This window comes from Pleurodeles waltl, chromosome 2_1 (genome assembly GCF_031143425.1).
Source record: "Pleurodeles waltl isolate 20211129_DDA chromosome 2_1, aPleWal1.hap1.20221129, whole genome shotgun sequence".
NCBI classification, from domain to species: domain Eukaryota; kingdom Metazoa; phylum Chordata; class Amphibia; order Caudata; family Salamandridae; genus Pleurodeles; species Pleurodeles waltl.
This window is the reverse complement of record NC_090438.1, coordinates 567,067,576-567,092,240: the sequence shown is the minus strand read 5'-3', so window position 1 is coordinate 567,092,240 and position 24,665 is coordinate 567,067,576. Positions and strand designations below refer to the sequence as shown.

Below are 24,665 nucleotides of genomic sequence, written 5' to 3'. Positions count from 1 at the left end.
AACAATAAAAACAGTCATGCATGTTTTAGGGAGGATGGCTTCCTGTATCGCTATAGTACCCCATAGCCGTCTACACATGCATCTGTTGCAGGAATGTCTTGCTCATCGGTGGTCTTAGTCACAGGGTCACTTAGGGGGTTATTCTAACTTTGGAGGAGGTGTTAATCCGTCCCAAAAGTGACGGAAAAGTGACGGATTTACCACCAGCCGTATTACGTGTCCATTATATCCTATGGAACTTGTAATACGGCTGGTGGTATATCCGTCACTTTACCGTCACTTTTGGGACGGATTAACACTCCTCCAAAGTTAGAATAACCCCCTTAGTTTTGTTTACTGCATTTATAGAGTGCATGACTACCCAAAGGCTTCCCAGAGCTAAAGCTGAACACTAAACTAGGAAGTGCCTATACTGAGAATAATAACATCTTCATTTTCCTGCGAAAGGAGGGTTCCGATTTGTCTTGACGAAGTCCCAGAGGGAGAGAGTTCCTGAGGTTGGCCGCTTTGAAGGCAAAGGATCTGCCTCCCTGTAATGCTTTCTTAACACTAGGGGTGCTAATTAGCGAGGCGGTAGATAATCTGAGTGCCCTCTGAGGAATATAAAATGTTATGATTCACCTAAGGAAGGCCGGACCCTTATTATGAAGGGCTTTGTGTACCGTACACATGGCTTTAAATTTAATACGCTGTTCTATTGGAAGCCAGTGGAGCGAAGGCAGAGCTGATTTAGCAGAAAGATGTCTAGGATTGTTCATGAGTAAATGAGCAGCAGCATTCTGCACAACCTGCAATCTCTTTATTACTTAGCGGGGACAACTCAGGAAGAGAGCATTTCCATAGTCTAAGCGTGACAATATAAGGGCCTGAATGATGAGTCTTTTGACCAAAAAGGTAACAACTTTGAAAATGTTCCTGATAGTTATTAGCAGGCTAAAACAGATCACTGCCAGCTTTTTGGGTGGCATTCCATAGTGAGGCGGGTGTCTAACCAGAAACCTAAGCTCTTTATGTTCTCTTTAGTCGGAGGGAGACCTTTTAATCCTTCCAAAACAGGGGCCGGGGACTCGAGGAGAGAGAAGTTCCCAACCAACATTACCTCTGATTTCTCGTAGTTGAGCTTGAGTGCACAGTCGGCCATCCATCTGGCCACATCCAGACGACAAGAAGATAAATTAGCCTGTTCAAGGTTGACATTTATAGAGAAAGAGAAGACCAGCTGAGTGTTGTCAGTATAGGATACTAAGAAAAGCCCCCTGATTCCACGATATTGGCTAGAGGGGACATATAAATATTAAAAGAGTGGGACTCAGAGGAGAGCCCTGCGGGACCCCACAGGTGAAGGGGAACGTGTTAGAACAAAATGAATGGTCAAGAACTTGGAAGGTCCTATCTCTCAGAAAGGAAGAGAGCCAATTGAAAATGGTCCTTTCAATTCCTGCCAGTGATATTCTTTGAAGTAATATATTATGATCCTCAGTATCAAATGCAGCGCTCAGGTCTAATAAGATGATAGCTGCGTATCCACCTGAATCTAATCGTTGTTGGGTGTCTTCTGTGACGGCTAAAAGGGCTGTTTCAGTACTGTGTTGTGGTCAGAAGCCCATTTGAGTGGGATGGAGAAGTTTATGATCTTTGAGATAGCCTGTCATTTGAATATTGACATGTTTTTCAATTATTTTGGATGCTATGGGGAGATGAGCAATTGGTCTGTAATTACTAAGAAGGGTTTCATCTAGCCTGTTTTTTTTTATAGAGGTTTAACCACTGCATGTTTCCAATGTTGCAGTATATGGCTAGATATCAGTTAATAAAGCACTATATCAGAGCCCAGAGCTAAAATATACAGGGGAGCGGGATCTAAAGGATCTTTAGTTCCAGTTTAGTTTTTTATTACTTACTTTAGTGATTATGGTTGTTTTATGGTTGTTTGGCCAGATGCTAGTTATATACCTGGCCAAGAGCTGCTGGGAAGGGAACATATCACCCAGGATGGATATAGAGGATCGGTTGAAACTAATGCATGAGTACAGAGAAAGTAACTGCTTCTTTATGCAGCCAGTCACAAAGGTGATAAACATAAGAAACCGATAACCCAACACAAAACGTGGGGTCAACTAGCCTTTACATAATAATGACCTGGAATATTCAGGGGATGGGGACAACAAATAAGAGGTGAAGTGTGCAGGCACAACTGAAGAAATACAATTCAAATAGAGCTTTGCTGTAAGAAACACACTTGACTACAAAGAAAGGACAGGCGTTGAGATGCAGATGATGAGTTCATTTGTTTTATATGGCATTCTCAGCTTTCCCTAGATGGATGGCGATACGGATAATTGCTGGGATATTTTTTGAGGCCTACAAAGTATACCTGGATATAGAAGGACGATATGTACTGATTAGGGGTCGTTTGGATGGCCACCACATAGTACTATTCAACCTGAATGATCCAAACAATAATAGCTGCATTTTCTAGCAAGTGTACTGCAGAAACGAGCAGCTGTGATTGATATTCCCTATGTGGTAAGTGGAGGTTATAACATTGTGCTCGATGTAGAACTGGTTCATTCACACCACCACTAACCAACACACCTGTCATAGATAACAAAAACGCACTGGCTACCTGGTTACAAGAATGGCCACTGGTAGGCCACAGGTGCAGTAAAAATATGGAAAGGAAGGAGCACTCCTTTTATTCAGCCTCACATGGTCTACATGTCTGACTGAACCAAATACTTTGCCCAACTGAACTGCAAACAAGTGCTTGCCATGCAGCATGTATGGTGAAAGCACTCTTAGACCTTCATCCACTAGAGCTAGGAATGACCTGAGGTACAAACCTAAAGCCCATCCCTTTGTGGTAACTGCAGCCAACCTGGTTACAGGGCACTGTGTTCAAAGAAACATTGAAGGAAATTATTGTTAATTAGTTAAGGAAGATGAAGCTAATGTGCCCCCTTACCTTATCAGAATGGGATACATTTAAAGTAGTAATCAGGGGGATGTGAACTTGAACGGGTGCAGCAATGGAAGTAGACTTGAAAGAAAGTTAGAAGGCTCCTTACAAGGGCTGATACAGTATGTAATAATGCACCCTGCGGACACAAACAATTGAAGGCAGCTAGGGAAAGCCATGTGAAGTTAATAGAGCGCTTGGTTATTGATATGCCATACCCACAGAAGATTCATTAGAAAGTGATTGGGCTGGCTAGCTACTAGCGTGGCTGATTAAACCGAATCATAGAACATGTGGATACTAGCCATACATGGTGGAATGGGACAGGTGGTGCACACACAGGATGAGATCAATACAGTGTTCAAGAAGTACTATGATTCAGTCCCACAGGCTGAAGTCCTTGCTAAGTTCATAAAGAGCGTAGAACTCCCCCAAATGACCCAGGAAACAGGAAGGGTGCTGAAAGCCTAAGATCAGAAATGCCATATGACCTTAGGCCAGGGAAAAGAGACACCTGGCACAGGTGGACTGGCAATTGAATTTTATGCAATGTACGAATCACAGCAAGCCTCTGGATAGATAATTCTGCAAAACTGCAGGTGAAATGAGACTGTTACCGGCATCCACACACAAAGTACTGATGGTCTCACTACTAAAACGCCAATATTACCCACTTGCACAGTCGTCCTACCGTCCATTATCAGCGGTGAACACCGAGTATAGAAGTCTAAGCAAGATACTAGCTGACAGATTACTAGACAGTTTCCGTGGCTTGATACATGTTGTCTAAAATGTGTTTATATTGCAGTGTATTACCTCTCTAAGCTTGAACATATTTTATTAGATCCTTGATCAGGCCCCACACTACTGGCCCCCGTCAGTCTGCCTAGCATTAGATCTTGAACAAGCCTTCGAAGCACTTCACTAGAAGTATGTGACAAAGGTACTTGAAATGTTCAGTATAGGGAGACAAATTATTAATTGGGTCAGGCTTTGCCAAAACTTTGTCAATATGGGCTATCCTACATCAGGGATATACATTTTTGAGAGGGGCTAGGCAGGTATGTCCGCTCGCCTGTTATATTGCGCCCAGCAGTTGAGCCACTAATGGCAAAAATAAGGGCTCACTGACACAATAGGGGTGTCCTGATAGATGTGTCCAGTTATACCATCTACTTATATGCAAACTGTATGCTTTTGTATATTAGGGATATTACAGAGGACAATAAACTAGTAGGAGATACTTTTTTGAAATTCCGTATTGTTTTAGGATTGAAAGTCAGCTGGGGCAAATCATGCGTATTCACATTTAAAGGGTTACAGACCCAGAATGAAGTAATCCTGGGAAACAATATGCTCAGATGGGAACCATATACATTCTGGTATTCACGGATTAGCATATATCACACAGAGGCAGATCTACTGGAGAGCAACTTAAAGAGGGCATTGCGCTCCCAGGTTGCCTTGTGCTTCATGCTACCATCATCTATAATGGGCTCCATAGCAATAGCAAAAATGTTATTGATTCCTATGGTCCTTTATTCTTTTGTGAACCAACCACTGCAGATCACGCAGACTTTTTTCAAGAACTAGACATACCCCTAAGAGACCTCATATGGGGAACTCTGTGCTGGCAGGAAACCCTGGTTAAGTTGAAGCTACAGAGGAGTCGACGTGACCTGGGAGCCCGAAGTTCTAGGGTTATTACCTGTTGCAGTGGATGGCGTTGCCGCTGGCAGGACATAATTTACTGAATACCAGATATACATACACAGAGAATAAGGATGTGACCTTGCATGCAGTCCTGTCTCCTGCGTTCAGCCACCTAAAGGCCTTTTACACTTGGTTCGAACCACACTGGGGTACATGAAAATGCTATAATGTATACACCTCCAACCCTACTGTACGCTTCAGCACTGCTCCTTAAGGATCTCTCCACAAAACGCAGCATACACATCTCTAAAAACCTAACTAACTGGGAAGACGCAGGCAGAAGTACACTAGAAAACTTATCGGAGGAGAAAACATTGCACAGCTTCTAGATGTTGGTTGACTGTTTTGGGTTACACGCAGGTCCATTCCTATTATGGGTCAGAATCTTACATGCAGTGCAGACAGGGTGGGCTGGAGTATAAACAGAGCTTAAGGCGCATGCAGTGATATAGACACTATACACTATGGGGAACAACAAGAAATTGACTACATGGCTGTACAAAGCTATTCAAGGGCCCACAGTGATAACACTTCAGCCATTGTGAGATAATTGAGGGATGGCGGTATGGCTGGCTCTACACAATAAAGAGTGGCACAAAGTGCTGGGATAGCCTGCAGGATATCTTACAACGTTTGCTTCAAATAGATGCAGTTCAATATTCTACCTCACACCTCAGAAATTAATAATGATATACCCAGGAAAAGTCCCTGACCCCCCAGATGTCACCGCACACAAGCAGGAATCAGACATATGATTTGGTGTTCTGTAGCAGTAAAGGTGTCCAGATTTGGATCCCATAGAAAGTTGTTTGTTGGAACTGTTTTCTAGACCAGAGAAGAAAAGGGTTACTACAAAATTCATTGACCTCGCTTTCTTGATAGCCAAGAGAGCAATAGCAATTTAGTGGAAATCTCCCAGTGCTGATTGCCTGGAAAAAGAAATAAGAAGAAAACCGAGGCTCATTAAGAGGACTGTAGCGGGACAGTGGGAAGCATTAGCTCAGTCGCATAAAGGCACAGCCGCACAAAGGCACAGCCGCACCTAATAGTTAAACTGAACTAGGATATACCCAGATACTCAGATATTTTTTTTTTAAAAAGCGAAGTCCCGGGTCAACGAAGGAAGACATCACAACCAAACGAACTCCTGACATACAAATAGTAGGTACTATAGGAAGGGCAAATAATACTTGAAACCGCAGACCAGTCCCTTTCCAAGGAACAGGTGTATGCATAAAACAAGACCTTCCTTACTGGAGAAGATACATAAACACAAACCAAGGATGGGGTTAACGGCACAGGGCGTTATAGATACGAGTTATACCCCACCATGGGTGATAGAAAGATGGGTGGGTTGTTGGGATAACGGGGCAAAAAATAACAAAAAAGTAATGTACCTCACAAATAAAGCAGTGTCCATGAAACAGACCCTTACAATACATTATTTGTAATCAAGAATTTGAAAGAGTGGAATGTATTGCAGCTATGTTATTTGTGTTGCAATAAATGATGATAAAACCATTTAAAATATGCCTCTTTGCATGATTTATGGCTTTGGGTAAATGCACACAAATAATTAAAAATGTTTTGTTATCCTTGCGTTTAGTGCTGTCAGCTTTGCAGCTGAAGTTTAGATTTTCATTAAGTATTTATATTTCAGGCGTCCAAGGAATGGAGAATAATTTCATCCTTTGTTACAACATATCAGTCAAGTGATGATAGCAAGCCCTTGATTGAAGTGCCCATAGAGAAATTTGGAGTGCCACAGTGCAGGCCGCTGGCCTTAAATCCAGAAATGCACAAGGTAATATTTGTCTCGTAAAATGCTTATCTCCTGTGACAGGGGTTCAACTTTTTAACTTAAACAATGAATGCCTCTATTATAACTGGTTTTGTTTTCACGATTGACCATATTTTTTCACGTAGATGCTAAATGGAGAATTGAAGCAATTGTATACGGCCATTACTAGGGCCAGAGTGAATCTGTGGATCTTTGATGAAAACCGAGAAAAACGAGCTCCAGCTTTCGAGTATTTCATGAAACGAGATTTGATTCAGATTGTGAAAACGGATGAAGATGAAAGTAAGCATTGAGCATTCATTTTTTAAATTCATTGGTTATTTGTTAAGGTTGCTAAACCTAACAAGCGAAAGCTTGAATTGTCCCATTACTTTGGTGTAGTCTCTCATGATGTTACATTGTAATTTATGTGTGCATCATATACATATTACATTTTGCATTTGCTATATGTCTAAATTGCATGAGCCAAGACTTAGTAGGTAGAATGAATAGAAAGAATGTGGTAGAAAAGAAGGATAAGAAGGTCAGTTGATCTCCCGCACTTGAGGTGGCTAGGATATTTCTTAAATTGTATGAATTAAATTAATCACGAAGTAACTTCCAGAATGGACAGCGATATTACATTTGGGGTATTTTATACCTTGCAGCTATATCAGCTTTCACTCTAGTTTTACTATCAGCCTACAGAAGACATAAGGATGTACGAGCATTACGTGTGTGAGAAAACATTACTTTTCAATAGGAGTATTACCTAGGAGAAACATCCCACGTCCATCATAAGGTACTGTAAATTAAATTTTGACAAAGTGCTGTTATAAAACTTACTTCATGGCCACGCATCATTAACTGCCACTCTGTGAGCCACTACAATTCAAAAGCACTCGTGGCGTTCATTCTCTCTACATGTTAAACTGCTCCCATAGACATCCTATTTGTTCTGCTATTGAGTCTCAATACTTGCTGTAGCCTCAAGATCTAATTCCTGTGAAAACACACGGTGACGACGGTGCTCATCTTAGCAGGTCGGGATAGCATATGTATTCTTCCATAGACAACAACTGAGGAAACAAGACTTTTCATGTACGCTCACTGATTCTTATTTCAATCAATCAATCAGTTTTTATAAAGCGCAACTACTCACCCATGAGGGTCTCAAGGCGCTGGTGGTGGGTTTGGGCATCATTCGAGGAGCCATGTCTTGAGGTTCTTCATGAAGATGGTGAGTGATGGGCTTTGTCTGAGGTGCGTGGGTAGGTTGTTCCAGCTCTTGGCTGCAAGGTAGATGAAAGATCTTCCTCCGGCAGTGGTTTTCTGGATGCGTGGAATGGTGGCTAGTGGCTGCTGGGTGGGTTGGAGGGATCTGGTGGGATTATAGGAAGAGATGTGATGATTCAGGTAGGCCGGTCCGATGTTGTGAAGGGCCTTGTAGGTGTGGATTAGTAGTTTGAAGTTGATTTGCTTCTCCACCGGGAGCCAGTGGTGGAGTTTCAGCTGTTGGGAGATGTGTTCTTGGTGGGGGAGGTTCAGGACGAGACTGACGGCGGTGTTTGGATGAGTTGTAATTTCCTGGTCTTCTTTGTCTTGGTGCCAGCGTAGAGTGCGTTGCCGTAGTCGAGCTAGCGTGTGTCTAGGACGTGGGTGACTGACTATCTTGCTTCAGTCCTCCAGGATCCATTTGAAGATTTTGCGGAATTGGCAGAGGGTGTGCAATCAGGAAGAGGTGACCGCATATACCTGTCGGGTCATTGTTAGGGAGGAGTCAAGGATGATTCCCAGGTTGCCGGCGTAGTCGGTCGGAGGAGGTAGGACACTGAGCGATCTGGATAACCAGGATTCATCCCAGGCTGAAGTGGAGTTTCCGAAGATGATGAGCTTGTTCTTGTCTGAATTGAGCTTGAAGCAGCTCTCCCTCATCCAGGAGGTGACGGCTTTCATTCCGATTTGAAAGTTCCTCTTGGCTTTGTCTGGGTCTTCAGTGAGGGATATGATGACTTGTGTGTCACCGGCATATGAGACGATGTTCATTCCATGGCCTCTGACAATAGCTGCAAGCAGGATCACGTAGATGTTGAAGAGCATGGGCTCAGGGAGCTTACCTGAGGGACTCCGCAGCTGACTTCTGTTAGTTTGGATGTAAAGGGTCGGAGCCTGGCTCTCTGTGTTCTTCCGGTGAGGAAGCAGTGAATCCATTGCCAGGCTTTTCCTCTGATTCCTGTATCATGGAGTCTGGTGCATAAGGTGCTGTGGGAGTCCCTGTTGAAGGCTGCTGAGAGATCGAGGATTATGAGTGCTGCAGTGTGGCCGATCAAGGAGTCTGCGGATGTCATCTGTGGCTGCAAGAAGAGCTGTCCGTGCTGTGGTTGCTGCAGAAGCCAGACTGGGAGGTATCCAGAGAGTTGTTGTTGTCGATGAATTGTTGCAGCTGTGAATTTATGGCTTTTTTCCAGGACTTTGGCCGGGTAGGGTAGTAGTAAGATGGGCTGGAAATTCTTTAACTCCGGTGGGTTGGCAGTGGTTCTCTTCAGGAGAGGGGTGACTTCAGAGTGTTTCCAATAATCGGGGAAGGTGGATGTTTTGATAGAGCAATTCAGTATTTTGCAGAGTTCGGGGGTGATGGATGCACTGGCTCTGTTGTAGACGTGGGGAGGAAAGAGGTCTGTGGGAGCTCTGGAGTAAATGCTATTCATGATGATTTTAGTCTCTTCTGTGGTGAGAGTGGACCAGCTGTGGACAGTTTGGGTGGGTTCTGGGCTGCTGGGTCAGTCATAGGTTCTGATGCTGGGCGGGTTCTGTGTGTGGAAGCTGCCATAGATGTCCTTAATCTTGCAGTGGAAGAAGGTGGCCAGTTCGTTGCAGAGGTCTTGCGATGGAGGGGATGTTTGGTGGCTTCAGAGGGAGGATTGGTGCATTTGTTGATTACTGTGAAGAGTTCTCTTGTACTGTGAGGGGAGGTGGTGATGTGTTCCCTGAGTGCAGCTTTTTTTCTAATTCACAGCACGGTGTTGGGCACACTCAGTGTGACGTACACTGTGAGTAAATACAGTACTTTGTCTTCTTTTACATGTCATGATAGGCATACCCACATTTATGTGGCTATCATAGTACAATGTGGTGATAGACACCCACTAAATTATGTGGCCATTATCCTTTCTCTTCTACAACACGGTGATCGACACACCCCAATTTGAGTGGCACAGCTTGAATTAAGTGATTATCATCATTTCCCATCTACAGCGTGCTACCATATTACAACGCAGTGATAGGCACACCTTGAATTAAGTGTCTATCATTCTTTCCCTTCTACAATGCGGTGATAGGCTCACCCCAAGTTGAGTGGTTACTACAGTACAACATATAAACTCAACACAGTGATAGACACACCTTGATTAAGCGGCTATCATCGCAGTAATTCCATCATTTAGTGAACATATTTTATCTATCAGCATGTTTTTACTATATTCTCTATATATGTAGTAATTCTCTATGTAATCCACATATACATGTGTTTATTCAGATGCAATATAGAATATAGTAAAAACATGCACACAAGAGCAAAGAACTCTTCAGCATCATTAAGGAGTTCACCCAACCCAACAGTGAAGCAACGGACAACCCATCCTCACAGGACCTCTGTGACAGACTCAACACCTACTTCCACCACAAAAACAAGACCATCTACGACCGCTTCAGCAAGGACAGCCTTCGTGCAGAACCCCCTCCACCAGAACCCGACACCAACAAAGCTATGATCACCACCTGGACCCCCCTCACCACCAAAGATACGCTAACAATGAGGTCCTAACACTCTGGGGCCCCCATGGATTCATACCCCCACCACATTTTCAACAGAGCCGCAGACACCATCGTCCCCAAGCTCCGCCTCACCATCAACCGCTCACTAGCTGCCGCCACCTTCCCTGACTACTGGAAACACGCTGAGATCAACCCCCTCCTCAAGAAACCCTCTGCAGACCTCACCAACCTCAAAAACCTCCGGCCCATCTCCCTACTCCCATTTCCTGTGAAAATAACTGAAAAATCAGTGAACAGCCAACTTGCCACATTCATAGAAGACCACAACATCCTCAACATCTCCCAATCCGGATTCAGGAAAAACCATAGCACCGAAACAGCCCTCCTGGCTGCAACAGGCCACATCCACTCCCTGCTGGACAAGGGAGAGACGATGGCTCTCATCCTACTGGAACTCTCAGCTGCCTTCTACACAGTCTCCCATCACACCCTGAAGACTCCACGAAGCCGGCATCAGAGACAAGGTCCTGGACTGGATCCAGTCCTTCCTCTCCAGCAGACTCAACGAGTGAGACTCGCCCCCTTCCTCGCAGACCCCACACCCACCACCTGCGGAGTGCCCCAGGGATCCTCCCTCAGCCCCATGTTGTTTTACGTCTACATGGCGCCGCTAGCCACACTAGTCAGAAGCTACAGAATCAACATCATCTCCTACGCCGACAAGACCCAACTTATTCTCTTTCTCTCCAACGAACCCAGCAAAGCCAGACACAACTTCCATGAAGGCATGGAAGCAGTCGCCAACTGGATGAGAAACAGCTGCCTTCAACTCAACTCAAACAAGACACAAGTACTTATCATGGGCCCTCAACCCCAACGCGTGGGACAACTCCTGGTGGCCACCCACCCTCCGAAACCTGCCCACCCCCACCAGCCAAGCCCGCAACCCCCGCATGAACCATCAAATCAACTCAGTGACCTCCACCTGCTTCTGCACCCTCTGCCTTCTACGCAAGTCCTTTAAGTGGGTCCCCTTCGAACATAGAAAGACGGTCACAAACACCGTCATCACCCGCAGACTGGACTATGGCAACTCACTCTATGCTGGAATCCACAAGAAACTCACCTGAAAACTACAAAACATCCAGAATGCCGCCGCCAGATTGGTCCTTGACTTACCTCGACACTGCCACATCTTGCAACACCTGCATACACTGCACTGGCTTCCCATAGAGAAAAGAATCACCCACAAGATCCTCACACACGCACACAATGCCCTCTCCGACACCGGAGCAGCCTACCTGAACCAGCGACTCACCCTCCACGTACCCCACTGGACCCTACACTCAGCACAGCTCTCTCTCACAGAAGTACCACACATCAAGAAAACCAGAACAGGAGGACGTTCCTTTTCCTACCCCGGAGGCACTGCCTGGAACGCCCTCCCTCTCCACATCAGACAAACCACCTCCCTCTTCAACTTCACAAAGGAACTGAAGACATGGCTTTTTTTTAAGAACCCCCTCACCGGTAAATGCTACACTCCTCCTTTAAAGCCCCCCCCCCCCCCAAGCGCCTTGATACCCTTACAGGTGAGTAGTTGCGCTATACAAGCACTGATTGATTGACTGAATTCTGCCACAGCAGTTTTTCTGCAAGCCATGGAGGATGTGTTGGGAGGGGTTTTTTCAGAGTGAAAATATATTGGGGCTATGTGCTGATTTATGGGATTAATCTTGAAGAGCATGATCTGAGACTAAATATAGTTTTAGGAAGATTTAAATTGAAAGGTTTAACATTAAATGAAGAATAAATGCAAATGTAATCAACAACACATTGACTACTTAGGACACAGGTTGAGTGGAGAAGGGGTGAGACCAAAAGAACAATTAGTTAAAACCATAGGTGATCTTCATGTTCCTGAAGCTAAGGCAGAATGATTAACTTTTCTCAGCATGGCTGAGTATAACAACAATTTTGTTCCTTTTTTTGCCAGTCATACTCAAAGCAATTATTGCTAAAAAAAGGGCATCAAGTTTAATTGGTCCACATTGTGTGAACAAGAATTTCAAGATGTTCATTTCTGAGTAAAGCTCCACCTTTACAAAGCTTTAATGTTAAAGACAATACTATTTTGTATCACAGAAGCCAGTTCCAAAGGCCTTGGCATGGTACTAAAACAAATTAGAGAGTGAGTAGAAATAACTACCATGTTTATATCTAGGAGTTTGGTAGGGCCAGAAAACAGATACTCTGTAATTGAGCGTAAGGTTCTTTCCATCAACTGGGCCGCAAAGAAATTGAAACTTATTCTCTGGGGGGTTGAGTTTGAAGTGAGGACAGATCATAAACCCCTCAAAGCAATATTTTATAAAAAGAACCCGGATGCTGTCTCAGGCTGAATCTGTAAATGAGTGGTGGCTTTGCAAGATTACATCTTCAAAGTGGTGTATAATCCTGGTGCAAAGAACAGGGTTGCGGATTGTTTATCACACCTGAGTCCAAAACTAGAAGAATATGATTCTGAGGGAGTTGGTGAATTGTGGGATTTTGATGAGTTACAGTTTCTGAAGTCACCTGTTGAGTGATACGAGAAGGTGAATGAAGAAATTATTTGAAAAGGATAAAGTCTTAATGGAAGTAGGAGAGTTAGTTAGGAAAGGATGGAATTCAAAGAAATATGTAAGTGAAGAAGAGTTGAAGTTCTGGATGGTGAAGGATGAATTGTTTGAAAACAATGGTTTACTTTGGAGAGATACTAAATTAAAACCTCCAGGTCAAATTAGACAAAAACTCATATAGTTGTGTCACCGTGGCTATCTGGGTATTTCAAAAACCAAAGAGAGAATCAGGTTACATTTTTGGTGGCCGGAAATGGACCTACAAGTCGGAAGATGCGTCAGGGAGTGCTTTGAGTGTTGTTACAGTGATAATAGTTTAAAAAAAAACAAAAAAACAAAGTACAGCCCATGATGATAAGGGATCACCCAGTGAATACATGGCAAGAAGTAGCTCTAGATATTTTAGGTCCAGTTACAAGCAAAACTGGTCAGTAATATGTATTAGTCCTTATAGATATGTTCTCATTGTGGCCAGAAATTTTCATTACGCAAAGTATAGAAACTTGTAAGGTGGTTGCATTTCTTAAGGAATTGTTTAGCAGGGAAGGACTTCCAAATTGTATTCTGATGGACAATGGTGCCCATCTGGTGTCCAAAGATATGAAAGAGTTTGTATTCAAAGGGAGTAAAATGCAAAAAAAAAATTCTTGCTATTATCCAGAGACAAAGGGAATGGTGGAGAGATTTAACAGAGTACTAAAGAAGTCCATTCAAATTAGCAAGGCACAGAATAAAGACTGGAAGGTAGGATTATTGGGGCGAATTGAAGTTTATCGCCTTACACCACACATTATGACAGATAGAGTGCCTCTTGAGTTATTTTGAGGGAGGGAGGACACCCAACACAATTGTGAACCCATTGTGGTTCAAATGTAACAAATTTGAGAAAAAACTAAATAGGAAAGGTGGAGATAAGGAGGGTAATTGGCAGGAAACCCAGCAAATAAAATTGTGGAAAATGAAGCAGAAGTTTGATGTGCGCAAAGCTGTTCGTACAACAGTGGTGTTGTGGGGAATGTGGTGAAGGTGAAACTGCCACAAAAAAGTGGAACTACAACATTTTCCACACCTTTTCAGGTGGTGAGAGTATTCCCAAATTCAGTTAAGCTGAGTGACAAACGTATTTGGAATTTAAATGGGATTGCAGTGATGCCTGCTGAACCAAGAAACAAATGACCACAAAGTTTGGAAAGAAACGATAGACGACAAAGTATGGAAAGATGGGAAGGTCCATCTGAGAGTAATGTAGGCATTGAGCTAAGGCGTAGTGGGTGTCAGGTAGTCCCTCCCAAATACATGAAAGATTATGTCTAAACTTTATTGTATGAACGTTATACTGTATGAAGTTACATTTAATTTTTTCTTTGTAATTGTATAATATGGTCATTCTTAAGTTGTTTGTTTTGTTTCAATTTTAATTTTCTTACTTTGTGCAAAAGAGAGAAGGTGTTGTAGTATCTCACGGTGTTGCATTGTAATTTATATGTGCATCATATACGTATTACATCTTGCATTTGTTATATCTGAATTGCGTGAGCCAGGGCTTAGTAGGCACAATTAATAGAAAGAATGTAAAATGTGGTAGGAAAGAAGGATAAGAAGGTCAGTTGATCTCTAGAGCTTGAGGTGACTGGGACGTTTCTTAAGTTGCATGAATTAAATTAATTAAATTAATCTTGAAGCAACTCCCAGAGTAGACAGCGATATCACACTAGTTTTTCCTTGAATGAAGTTAGAAAGCATACTTGTTAAGCCTCTTCCAAAGCTCCACCTGGTCACCTTTTATTAGCTGTCAAAAATTTGTTCTCATCGTATTGTCCTTAAACACAGGTAGATGATTCCAGCCATGTTAATGATGCCAGAAATAAAGAACATAAACCACAAAACTCGTAAAAGTATCTGTTCTTACCATATGCTGCCAATATTTTAACTTTTTATATATCAGCCTCTGTAAAAACACTCCCTTGACTTGTTTTTCATAAAGTCCTGCTGATAATTACCCTTTAGAACAATTTGCAGTGACTAACTTTGCTTTTTCTATGGTTTCATGTTCTCAAATAGTTGCAGTTCCATTGCAGAATACTGGTGCAGTCCAAACTTATTGGCAAAGGCTGTAGATGTTTTGAAAGTTTTATCATTTGATCATGTTATTTTTGGAGAAATAGCTGATCCTAGTACTTGTGGGGCTTTTTGCTCTTCCGCTTTAAACTTTCAAGAAAACAAAGTTCAAGTGTGCTGAATAAAACGTTTCTTGGTAGTTTATCATTCTGAAAATCCAACGTGGATCTCTCATTATTTGATAAACAGAAATATGCATGTGAGCATAGAAATGACTGCTTTTAAAGCAACTTTGGAATTATTGATTAAAATCAAAAAACAAATGTGGGTCAACCGAAAAACCTTGAAAACACATCACTCACTTTATTAGTCCTATTGCTACAGCTCCTTCCTCCCATCAGATTTTATTGTTTCACACTGTATAGTTACAGGACCCCAATCATGCAACGTATAGGAAATGGAAAACAAAGGAGAAGGGGCAAGAACACAAACTCCTAATAGTTATAGTCACCAAATACAAAATTATAGCCCATTCTCATCAGCCTCTTCCGCTATTCTTCAGGTGATTTCCCCCCATGTTCTTCTCTGAGTCATGATGGAAGTGACCATATGTTCTGAGATGTCAACAGTAGCTCTTCCTCTTTTGCTGAACATAGTAAATACAATAAAGACAATTGCAAGCATTTGGTTGCCAGATACAATCTTGTGTTTCCTTGCCATTGGACTCAGAGTCCTAACCCTGATCTCCAGGTCCCTTCCACTACTATCCATCTTCTGTTGACTTTGAGTTGTATAATGGTGGCTGTTGCTTACTACAGGACTTGACAAATGTCTCCTCTGACTTTTTATGCAGTCCTCTATAGAGATTCATATTCTTGGGACCTCTTTTGCTACTCAGTGGAGTGTTTTTTTGTTTTTTTTTAATTGCTACATATTTTTGATAAGAAGCTTACTTGAAGGCACTCATGTTGAAACCATAGTCAAAGTATCAGATTCCAAAGAAGTTGGATGTAGTACAGCATAACAAAAGAGACATTTACTAGAGTTAAGGTTGAGTTGTGGCTAGGATTGGTTAAAACACCTTTAAGTATGTTAAAAAGACATACTTAGAGGTGCGCTTAAAAAAACACTGTTAGTGAAGTTATGACTATGCAACTAAAACACTAAAATTCACTAGCTATGAGTAGCTCCACAGTCCATAACTTGCACAGAAGTCCAGCAAACCACAGCTCGCACAAACCAGATGCAATGCTTAAGACCTCACAATATTCATACTAATCGGTAACAGCACCTAAAAATTACATTCATGGTCATGGTCGGGGATTTCACCCTGCAAGGTTTACTGGTACACCTGTTTCCTGCTTCTGCAAAGTTTACTTTTAATTTCCTTTTAGTGCACTAGGAACGGGGATTTGCCTGGCTCCTGTCCCAGTCAGCGGCCATCTTAGGTCAGATGTTTCCTTTACACTGTTTCTTTGTGTTATTTTAACTGCGCTGTTTTTTTCCAGTAACCCCGCCTGGAAGGGTAGGCTGTGTAATAGGAGCGGAGTTGCTGGGCTTCAGTTTCTTTTACTCTGTACCCACTTGTTTCTGGCGTCTGACACGACTTAGCAATGCCCTCTTCTAGGCAGGCTATTTAAGCATGATAACTGTGCAACGCAGCAGGTTTCACCCCGCAAGGTGTACTGATAAACCTGTTTTCTGCTTCTGCAGAGTTCGCTTTTCATTTCTTTGCAGCACACTAGGCGCTAGGAGTTGTTCTGCTCCTGTTCCAGTCGGCGGCTATCTTAAGGCAGGCCCTGCTGGTTTTTAAATTCTGTTTGTGTTTTCTTTGCCCTGTTTCTTTGTGTTGTTAATTGGACTGCGTCGTTTCTTTCCAGTAACTTCATCTGTGAAGGTAACCTGTCAGACAGGAGTAGAGCTACTGGGATCCAGTTTGTTTTACTTTGATCCCCCTTATTCCTGGCGTCACCTTAGACACGCCGTCTTCATGGCAGGCTATTTAAACATGATAGCTGCACAGGCACTCAGTGGGCGCAACACTGGTGCACCTAAGGCCAGCCCGTCTGAGCTTGTCTTCTCTTGGAGAGCGCTAGTGGCCAGGGCCTCATTTTGATAGAAGCTGGCCATAAAGCGCTATATGGCCAAGGCGATTCTGCAACTTGCCCCAATCATCTCTGGAGTATTCAGGCACTCAATAGACGACTCCAAGAATGAAGTTAGTTGTGGAAGAAAACAGAGGTGGCCTCAACTCTCACGTGTCATGGTGCTACCCTTTAAACTGCAGCTACCTACATAGACATATGGTGGAGATTCGTGACTTTCTGACCGACTACCAGCCAGATGTGTTTTTTCTCACTGAAATCAGGCTAACAGCGCCCCTAATAACTTGCACTCTAACCTACAAGACGATGCGATCATGAGTTCGGATGGACAAACTCAGAGGGTAGGTGGAATTTTGCTAATCTGTAAATGAACTTTACCCTGCAGCTTTTCTGAAATTGAGATTACGGTATGTGAACAGGTGGTTTCTTCAGTGACATTGTCCAGTAACTGTACATTAGCTGGGTTCTTGATTTACTGCTCACCTGGTGAGCCTTACAGTTTACCACTACTTTCGCTGATATTTTGCCTGCCTATACCATGCTCTAATTTCCTAATTTTGGGCGACTTCAATCTTCATTTTGAGAATACTGCATGCCATTCGGTTATTTATCTCATTGATAACTTAGAAGCATTCCTATTTACTGAACTGATTCATGCTTCTACACACAAGCAAAGGCATATCTTGGACCTGATATTTGCTAACTCTGTGTGAGTGTGGCTCCTCTTATACTTCCTGTACGGTTGGACCATTTTATTCTTCCTTTTCAGATTGCTGTATCCGTTCCAGCCTCTGCGCCGCCAGGTGACCAGCATTTCCAAATGCGGAACTAGTCTAGGGTTACCCCAGCTGTATTTACGGCAGCCTTGAGTGCTAACTGCCCCAATTCTTAGAGACTGCATAGACACAGCAAACTCACAAGTAGAAAATTGGTTTAGTAAAGCGTTAGACTGCATTGTGCCTTTGACAACTTGCACAGCTACTCTCTCCAAACCATCTGCGGAATGGTTTAATGATGAACTTTTGCTACTAAAGAAGACTTGCAAGTGCCTAGAGTGCCAGTCGCATAGGACCTATAGCATTTTAGATAAAAACAACTATGATAAGGCACAGAAGATATATCACAAACACATCTGGCTTAGAAGATGTCAGTACTATGCTCATAAGATAGAGCATGCTCAGAATTCATCCAGCGATATCTTCCTCATAGTGAAATCTTTGTCTTCCCTGGAGTGTGTTTCTCCCCATAACACTCCATTGATGGAAAACTGCAACTTGATCACTCAACATTTTTCAGACAAAGGTGCTAAGATTTATGCGATGTTTCCTAAGGAAGTTAGAGAATCTTTTTCCCTGAAATGTGACCTGTATCGTCTGATTCTACGAGAGGATTTCTTAGTATTAACACTCTACCTTTGCATGAGCTGCATGCTCTAGTACCCAAAGTTAATTCGGGATCACCACTTGATCCAGTCTCACCCTCTATGTTGGAGCGGGGAAGGGAGATGATACTACCTAGTTTGTGTGACCTTCTTAATTGATCTTTTAGGACAGGCCTGCTCCCCCAGAAGTGGAAATGTGACAGTAGTGCCCCTGATGAGGACGCCTACTCTGGATTCAGCCAAACCAGAACATTTCAGGCCCATCTCCATGTGGAAAAACATGTAACCAGCAGTTTAGGAGGTATATTGAGGCTAATGACCTTCTTCATGAGACTCAATCAGGGTTTCGTCCCCAGTACAGTACCAAATCTACACTGCTGTAAACTTCTGAGTTCTTTAGACTCATTGCTAATGAAGATAAGACTGCAGCATTGATGATGCTGGTTTTGAGCGCAGCGATCAACACCCTATACAATGGTCTTTTGGCCGAACGAATGTGGTCTTACGGTGTCATAGACCTTGCTCTAAAATGGCTGACTTGTTTCCTTCAAAATCATACCGTTCAGAATATCCAGCAATCTTGTTTGTCTGTGGACTTTACACTACAGCAGGGGTTACCACAGGAATCAGCAATGAGCCCAACCCTATTTAATCTGTATATGCTCCCCTGGTGAATGTGATAGATTGTCGCAGCATTAAAATTATGTCTTACGCCGATGACACTCAACTTATCATCTCCTTGACATAGGATGAGGGAACCTTGGCAGCCATTTGTCACACCTGCTCGGTCAACCTAGCTGAATCGATGGACTGCAATTGCCTCAAACTGAATGTTGAGAAGACAGAAGTTATTATCTTGGAGAAACATCCTTCGATGTGGTTCACTGCTTGGTGGCCAGATACCTTAGGGCCAGTACCTATCCCAAAGCAGAAAGTCAAGAACCTTGGGATCTCGTTTGACAACAGTCCCATATTTGACAGCCCGATATTCAGCCTCGCGGGAGTTGGTTTTCGCATTCTGAAAATGTTGCGTAAAATCATAGGCTTCCTTCGAGAAGTACTCCGAATGCTATTAGTTTCCAAATTGGATTATTGCAACATACTTTATCTGGGTGCAACTCAAGGGAGGCTAAGGATGCTCCAAAGGATACAGAATGCGGCAGCATGCCTACTGCTGAACATCCCTAGATGCTCCTCCTTGGGCCCAGCTCCCGGCAAACTTCATTTGCTTCTGATTAGCAAGAGAGAATCCTTTAAAACTCTTTACTTTTGTCATTACATTCTGAACAACAAAGGCCCTACCTACCGCCAACGTCTTGATTAAAACCTTACCAACCTAGTAAGTGTCTCAGATCCTCCAAAGCTGGGCTTACGGCAGTTCCAAAGGCGAAAAGAGCACGTATGGGCAGTCGTTCTTTCAGCCTCTTGGCTTCCAAACTCTGGAATACTGTTCTGCTGGATCTGAGGCTAGAACACTCAGAACTGATTTTTCTGAAAAAAACTAAAACCTGGCTTTTTAGGCAAATTAATTAGCTCTTCTCTGCCTGGACTCTGGTGCTTGATCTCCTAGTGCCAGGACACTCCGTATGGAGTAACCAGGCACTTGACAAATATCCTATCATTATTATTATTATTATTATTATTATTATCATTATCACAAAGTTTATGGTAATGTTAAATCTCGAAGATTATTTGACATTTGTAACTTTTGTCACCTCAATAGTGAAGTTGTGAGAATGTTTTTTTTTTTTTTTTTAACCACATGCTACTGTAGGCCAACCTGGGGGCCCGGGGAGATTAAAAAATAAAAGGAGTGTGGCAGTGTTAACTCTTCAGCCTGGGGAAGTCTCAGTTCCCAGAAGATTAAAATTAAAAGGAGCGGGTGCACCTTACTCGGCACTCCAAATTGCTGAAAATGCTGGTGATTTAGGTCAGGGTAACGCTTTTCGACCAAAAAGGTCTTAGTCATAGCCCTACATCATAATGTCATGCCCCATTTCCCTCTAAAAATACACCTCAGGTTTGTGAACATGAAAGAAAGACTCCCGCCGAGCTGGAGCGTATCGGCGATGATCATACTAAACTCGCAAAGCATTTTATTCTAACACATCATATCAAATCTAAGACGGTAAACGTTTAATGGCAACTTTAATTTTCAAAACAGAAAAGAACATGTAATTAGAAAAATGTATTTCATCCTCACATGACAAAAAGACATCTAAACGATGTACAGTATTTAGCCAAGTGGCTAAAATAAACCTATTCTCTTATAATAAAGGATACCTAAACATGAATTATAGAGTCAATGCATTATAACATTTCATCTCAAATCTAAGATGGTAAAAGCTCAGTAGCAATTTTTATTTTCAGAACAGAAAATTACAGATAATTAGAAAAATGCATTACAAAAAAGGCTCTAATATCAAATGCAGTGTTTAGCCAAGTGGCTTAAATATACCTATTGTCTAGTGATATAGGATACCCAAAAATAAATCATATATTCACCAGGTGATTTTAACATCTCATATTCTAAGACCAAGAGGTAGATCAAACTCTATAATGTGATCATTCATGCACCACAGATACCAGCTCACAGTGTGTATATATGTGCAAAAACCACAACATGACTAAGGCACATTTCCGATACAAAATACAAAAAGAGGGAAAATCATTCAAATAATAAAAACATCTCGGGATCCCTTATAAAAATAGGAACCCTGGAAAAGAAAGATCTGTTAGACACTGGCATCTTTTTAAGGTGGACAATGTGTGATAGGGTTGGGAGGTTGTTCTCAGCCCTAAGATCACAAATAAGAAGAGTTGCTTCTTATAGGATATGTTAGTGCATAGCTACCTGGTCAAGCATGGTAACACCTGGCAACAGGACCAGCAAGCTCTTTACAAGTGTGCTAGGTTTAAAGCAGAGGAGCTTAAAAATAAAAGGAGCAAGGAAGTGCTTACTGTTCTCCCTGGGGAGAGTAAAGGTTTGCAAAAAATATATTTATATGTTTGATGGCATGTGTAGCTGCAGATACACATGCTATACATACATTTCGCCATCTTGTGTTGGGCCTGGAGTGTTACAAGTTGTTTTTCTTGGAAGAAGTCTTTTTTCGAGTCACAGGATCGAGTGACTTCTCCTCTCGGTCATAGTGTGCATGGGCATCGACTCCTTTGTTACACTGTTTTCTTTCTGCTGTCGGGTTCGGACATGTTTCCTCTTGCGCCGATATTTTCGATTCAGAAACTTTATATATCTCTATTTGAACATCGGTATTGTTTCGATCGCGTTTTGATTGCGTTTCCATCTATAGTCGAGCCAATAGTACTGTCGAAAATCAGAGAACACCCTTTTGGGCGTGCATGCCCAACTTGGGCCTATTCAGGCCTACAACGCTGAAGCCTGATGGATCAGGCTCCATTCCGATTCTGTCCTTGATGGCACGCGAAATTTCCTTATACAGATCAACACGTGGTATGTAATCTCTGTCTTTCTCCCGAGCATGGAGAGGAAGCCCGTCGTTCCGGTAGAAAAAGACACTGTGTGACCGGTGAGCCGGAAGACTTGAGATGGCGTCGAAAAATACAGAGTACGTCTACACCGTAGTGGAAGAACAGGACCAGATGGCAGTTTCCATTCAGAACACCGACTCTGAAGAAGACTCGGAGGAAGATAGCCAACCGATCACTGCGGCTCAGCATGTGAGTACAACTGCCCTTACGCCCACTAACATAAGACCAGTTAAGGCCTTGGGTGCACCACTGCCAAATCTATCAAAAGCGCCACATCCGAGCCGAGTCTGCGTCCACACTCTTTGGAGTTCGATGTCCAGCTTCAGAGCTGAAACCACAGGCTGTATCTTGGGGACCGTAAAAGTTGTCAACTTCGGAGCCGAAAAAAATATTTGAATACAGAGGTACAAGGACTTTCGATCCGATTAAAGCAGAGCTCAAAGACATTGGATTAATAGTCCTCTAAATCGCCTAAAACATCAGAATATATTTCTGAAGATTCAGACATTCAGCCTGTACCTGAGATCATGGACGTAAAACAATCAAAGATTCATAGCCACAAAGAGACTGGGAGGATCCTTGCTTCACCTTCTCCACAAACCAAAAGAAAGTTGGGGCTTCAATAACATCTTGATACTGCTACACCACCAGCAAAGATCTTTAAAAGGAAGGAGAAACCATTACGTTTTCAAAATTCTCCACCACATTCGCCACAACTTTCTTTCTCACCACCATCTGTTAGCCCACCACCATTGCCTTCACCAACACACTCCCACACTTATTCGCATGGTGATACAATTGATCCCTGGGGTTTGTATGATCCAGATCCCATACCACTTAATGACCCAGACCTCTGTCCTTCCAAACCTTCGCCACCAGAGGATACAACCGTATACACACTGGTCATTTCAAGGGCAGCTGCGTACCACAGGGTGCTTATGCATAGTGAGCCCTTAGAAGAAGATTTCCTTTTCAATACACTATCCTCCACGCAGTCATGCTACCAGGGCCTGCCAAAGTTGCCTGGCATGCTCCGACATGCAGACAAAATATTTAAAGAACTGGTTAAGGCTAGAATTTTAACACCATGTATAGACAAAAAATAAAAGCCTGCACCTACAGACTCAGCTTACATCACGCATCAGGTACCACCAGACTCTGTTGTCATCAGCGCTGCTAGAAAAATGGCCAATAGCCAATCTTCAGGGGATACCCCTCCCCCTGACAAAGAAAGCAGGAAGTTTGATGCTGCTGGAAAGAGGGTAGCTACACAGGCAGCTAACCAATAGCGCATTGCCAATTCACAAGCCTTGCTAGCAAGATATGATAGGGCACACTGGGACGAAATGCCGGAATTGTTACAACACCTGCCAAAATAACATCAAAAAAGGGGTCAACAAATTGATGAGGAAGGTCAGGCTATAAGCAATAACCAAATAAGGTCTGCTCTTGATGCTACAGATACAGCAGCTAGGAGTGTAAATACTGCCATAGTCATAAGTAGACATGCATGGTTAAGATCTTCTGGTTTCAAGTCAGAAATACAACAAGCAGTACTGAATATGCCATTTGACAAAAAAGCACATTTGTGGTACTGAGGTTGACACAACAATCGAAAAACTCAGGAAAGGAACAGACACTGCAAAAGCACTGCAACACCTTATAGAAGCTCCTTTCGTAAACAACAACTTAGAGGAGGCTTCAAGCCACAATCTACAGATGCTTCCACCTCCCAACCTAAACAAGGCCAACAACAATACCAAAGAGGAGCATTTAAAGGCTCTTACAGAGGCCAACACTTCAGAGCCAGAGGAAAATTCCAGGCCTCAAAGAGTGTCACCACTCCATCAAAACTGTGACTTCCTAAGCATACCACAACCCCACACATCTCCTGTGGGGGGCACTCTGCAGCAATTCCACTCCCAATGGCAAAATATTACCACAAACCTATGGGTACTTTCAATTATCCGCAATGGCCATTGCCTAGAACTGATTTCTACTCCTCCAAACATTCCTTCTCGTTATCAAAGACTGTCCTCAGCCCACAATGTTCTGTTACAACAAGAAGTATAATCCCTACTACTGAAAGAGGCAATAGAATTAAGTCCAAAATCTCAACGCGGAACAAGGACATATTCACTATACTTCCTCATTCCCAAAAATGATGGCACTCTCAGACCCATTCTAGATCTCAGACCACTAAATCTATATATCCTGTCAGAACACTTTCACATGGTGACTCTGCAGGACATCATTCCACTACAAAAAAAAACAAGATTACATGACTGCATTAGATCTCAAAGATGCGTATTTTCATATCCCCATAGATCCAGCTCACCGAAAATACCTAAGGTTTGTAATAGCGGGAAACCACTACCAATTCAAAGTTCTACCATTCGGCATAACAACAGCTGCAAGAGTATTCGCAAAATGTCTCGCAGTAGTAGCAGCTTACCTAAGAAGACAACACATACATGTCTTTCCTTATATGGACGATTGGCTAATAAAATCAAGCAATCTTATACAATGTCAACACAGTCAATACACAATACAAACCCTACACACATTAGAGTTCACTGTCAATTACCAAAAATATTGTCTTCAACCAACACAGGTTCAACCTTACCTAGATGCTATTCTCAATACACAAAAAGCCTATCCAAATACATGAAAGATACAAGCTTTTCAAAACCTCATACCAAAAATGCAGTCAAATCAACATTACACGGTAAGGTTTATCAAGAGACTATTGGGAATGATG

General features: G+C 42.7%; 1 protein-coding gene across 2 annotated transcripts in view; it reads left to right on the top strand.

Annotated features, from left to right (window-relative positions):
* Positions 1–24,665, top strand: part of TRANK1 (tetratricopeptide repeat and ankyrin repeat containing 1) — a 931,136-nt gene that overhangs the window by 619,290 nt on the left and 287,181 nt on the right. For both annotated transcript variants that reach the window (XM_069214995.1, XM_069214985.1), the window contains exons 16-17: positions 6,333–6,476; positions 6,599–6,755. In XM_069214995.1, coding sequence (XP_069071096.1) covers positions 6,333–6,476; positions 6,599–6,755 — 301 coding nt within the window. The remainder of the gene's footprint in view (positions 1–6,332; positions 6,477–6,598; positions 6,756–24,665) is intronic.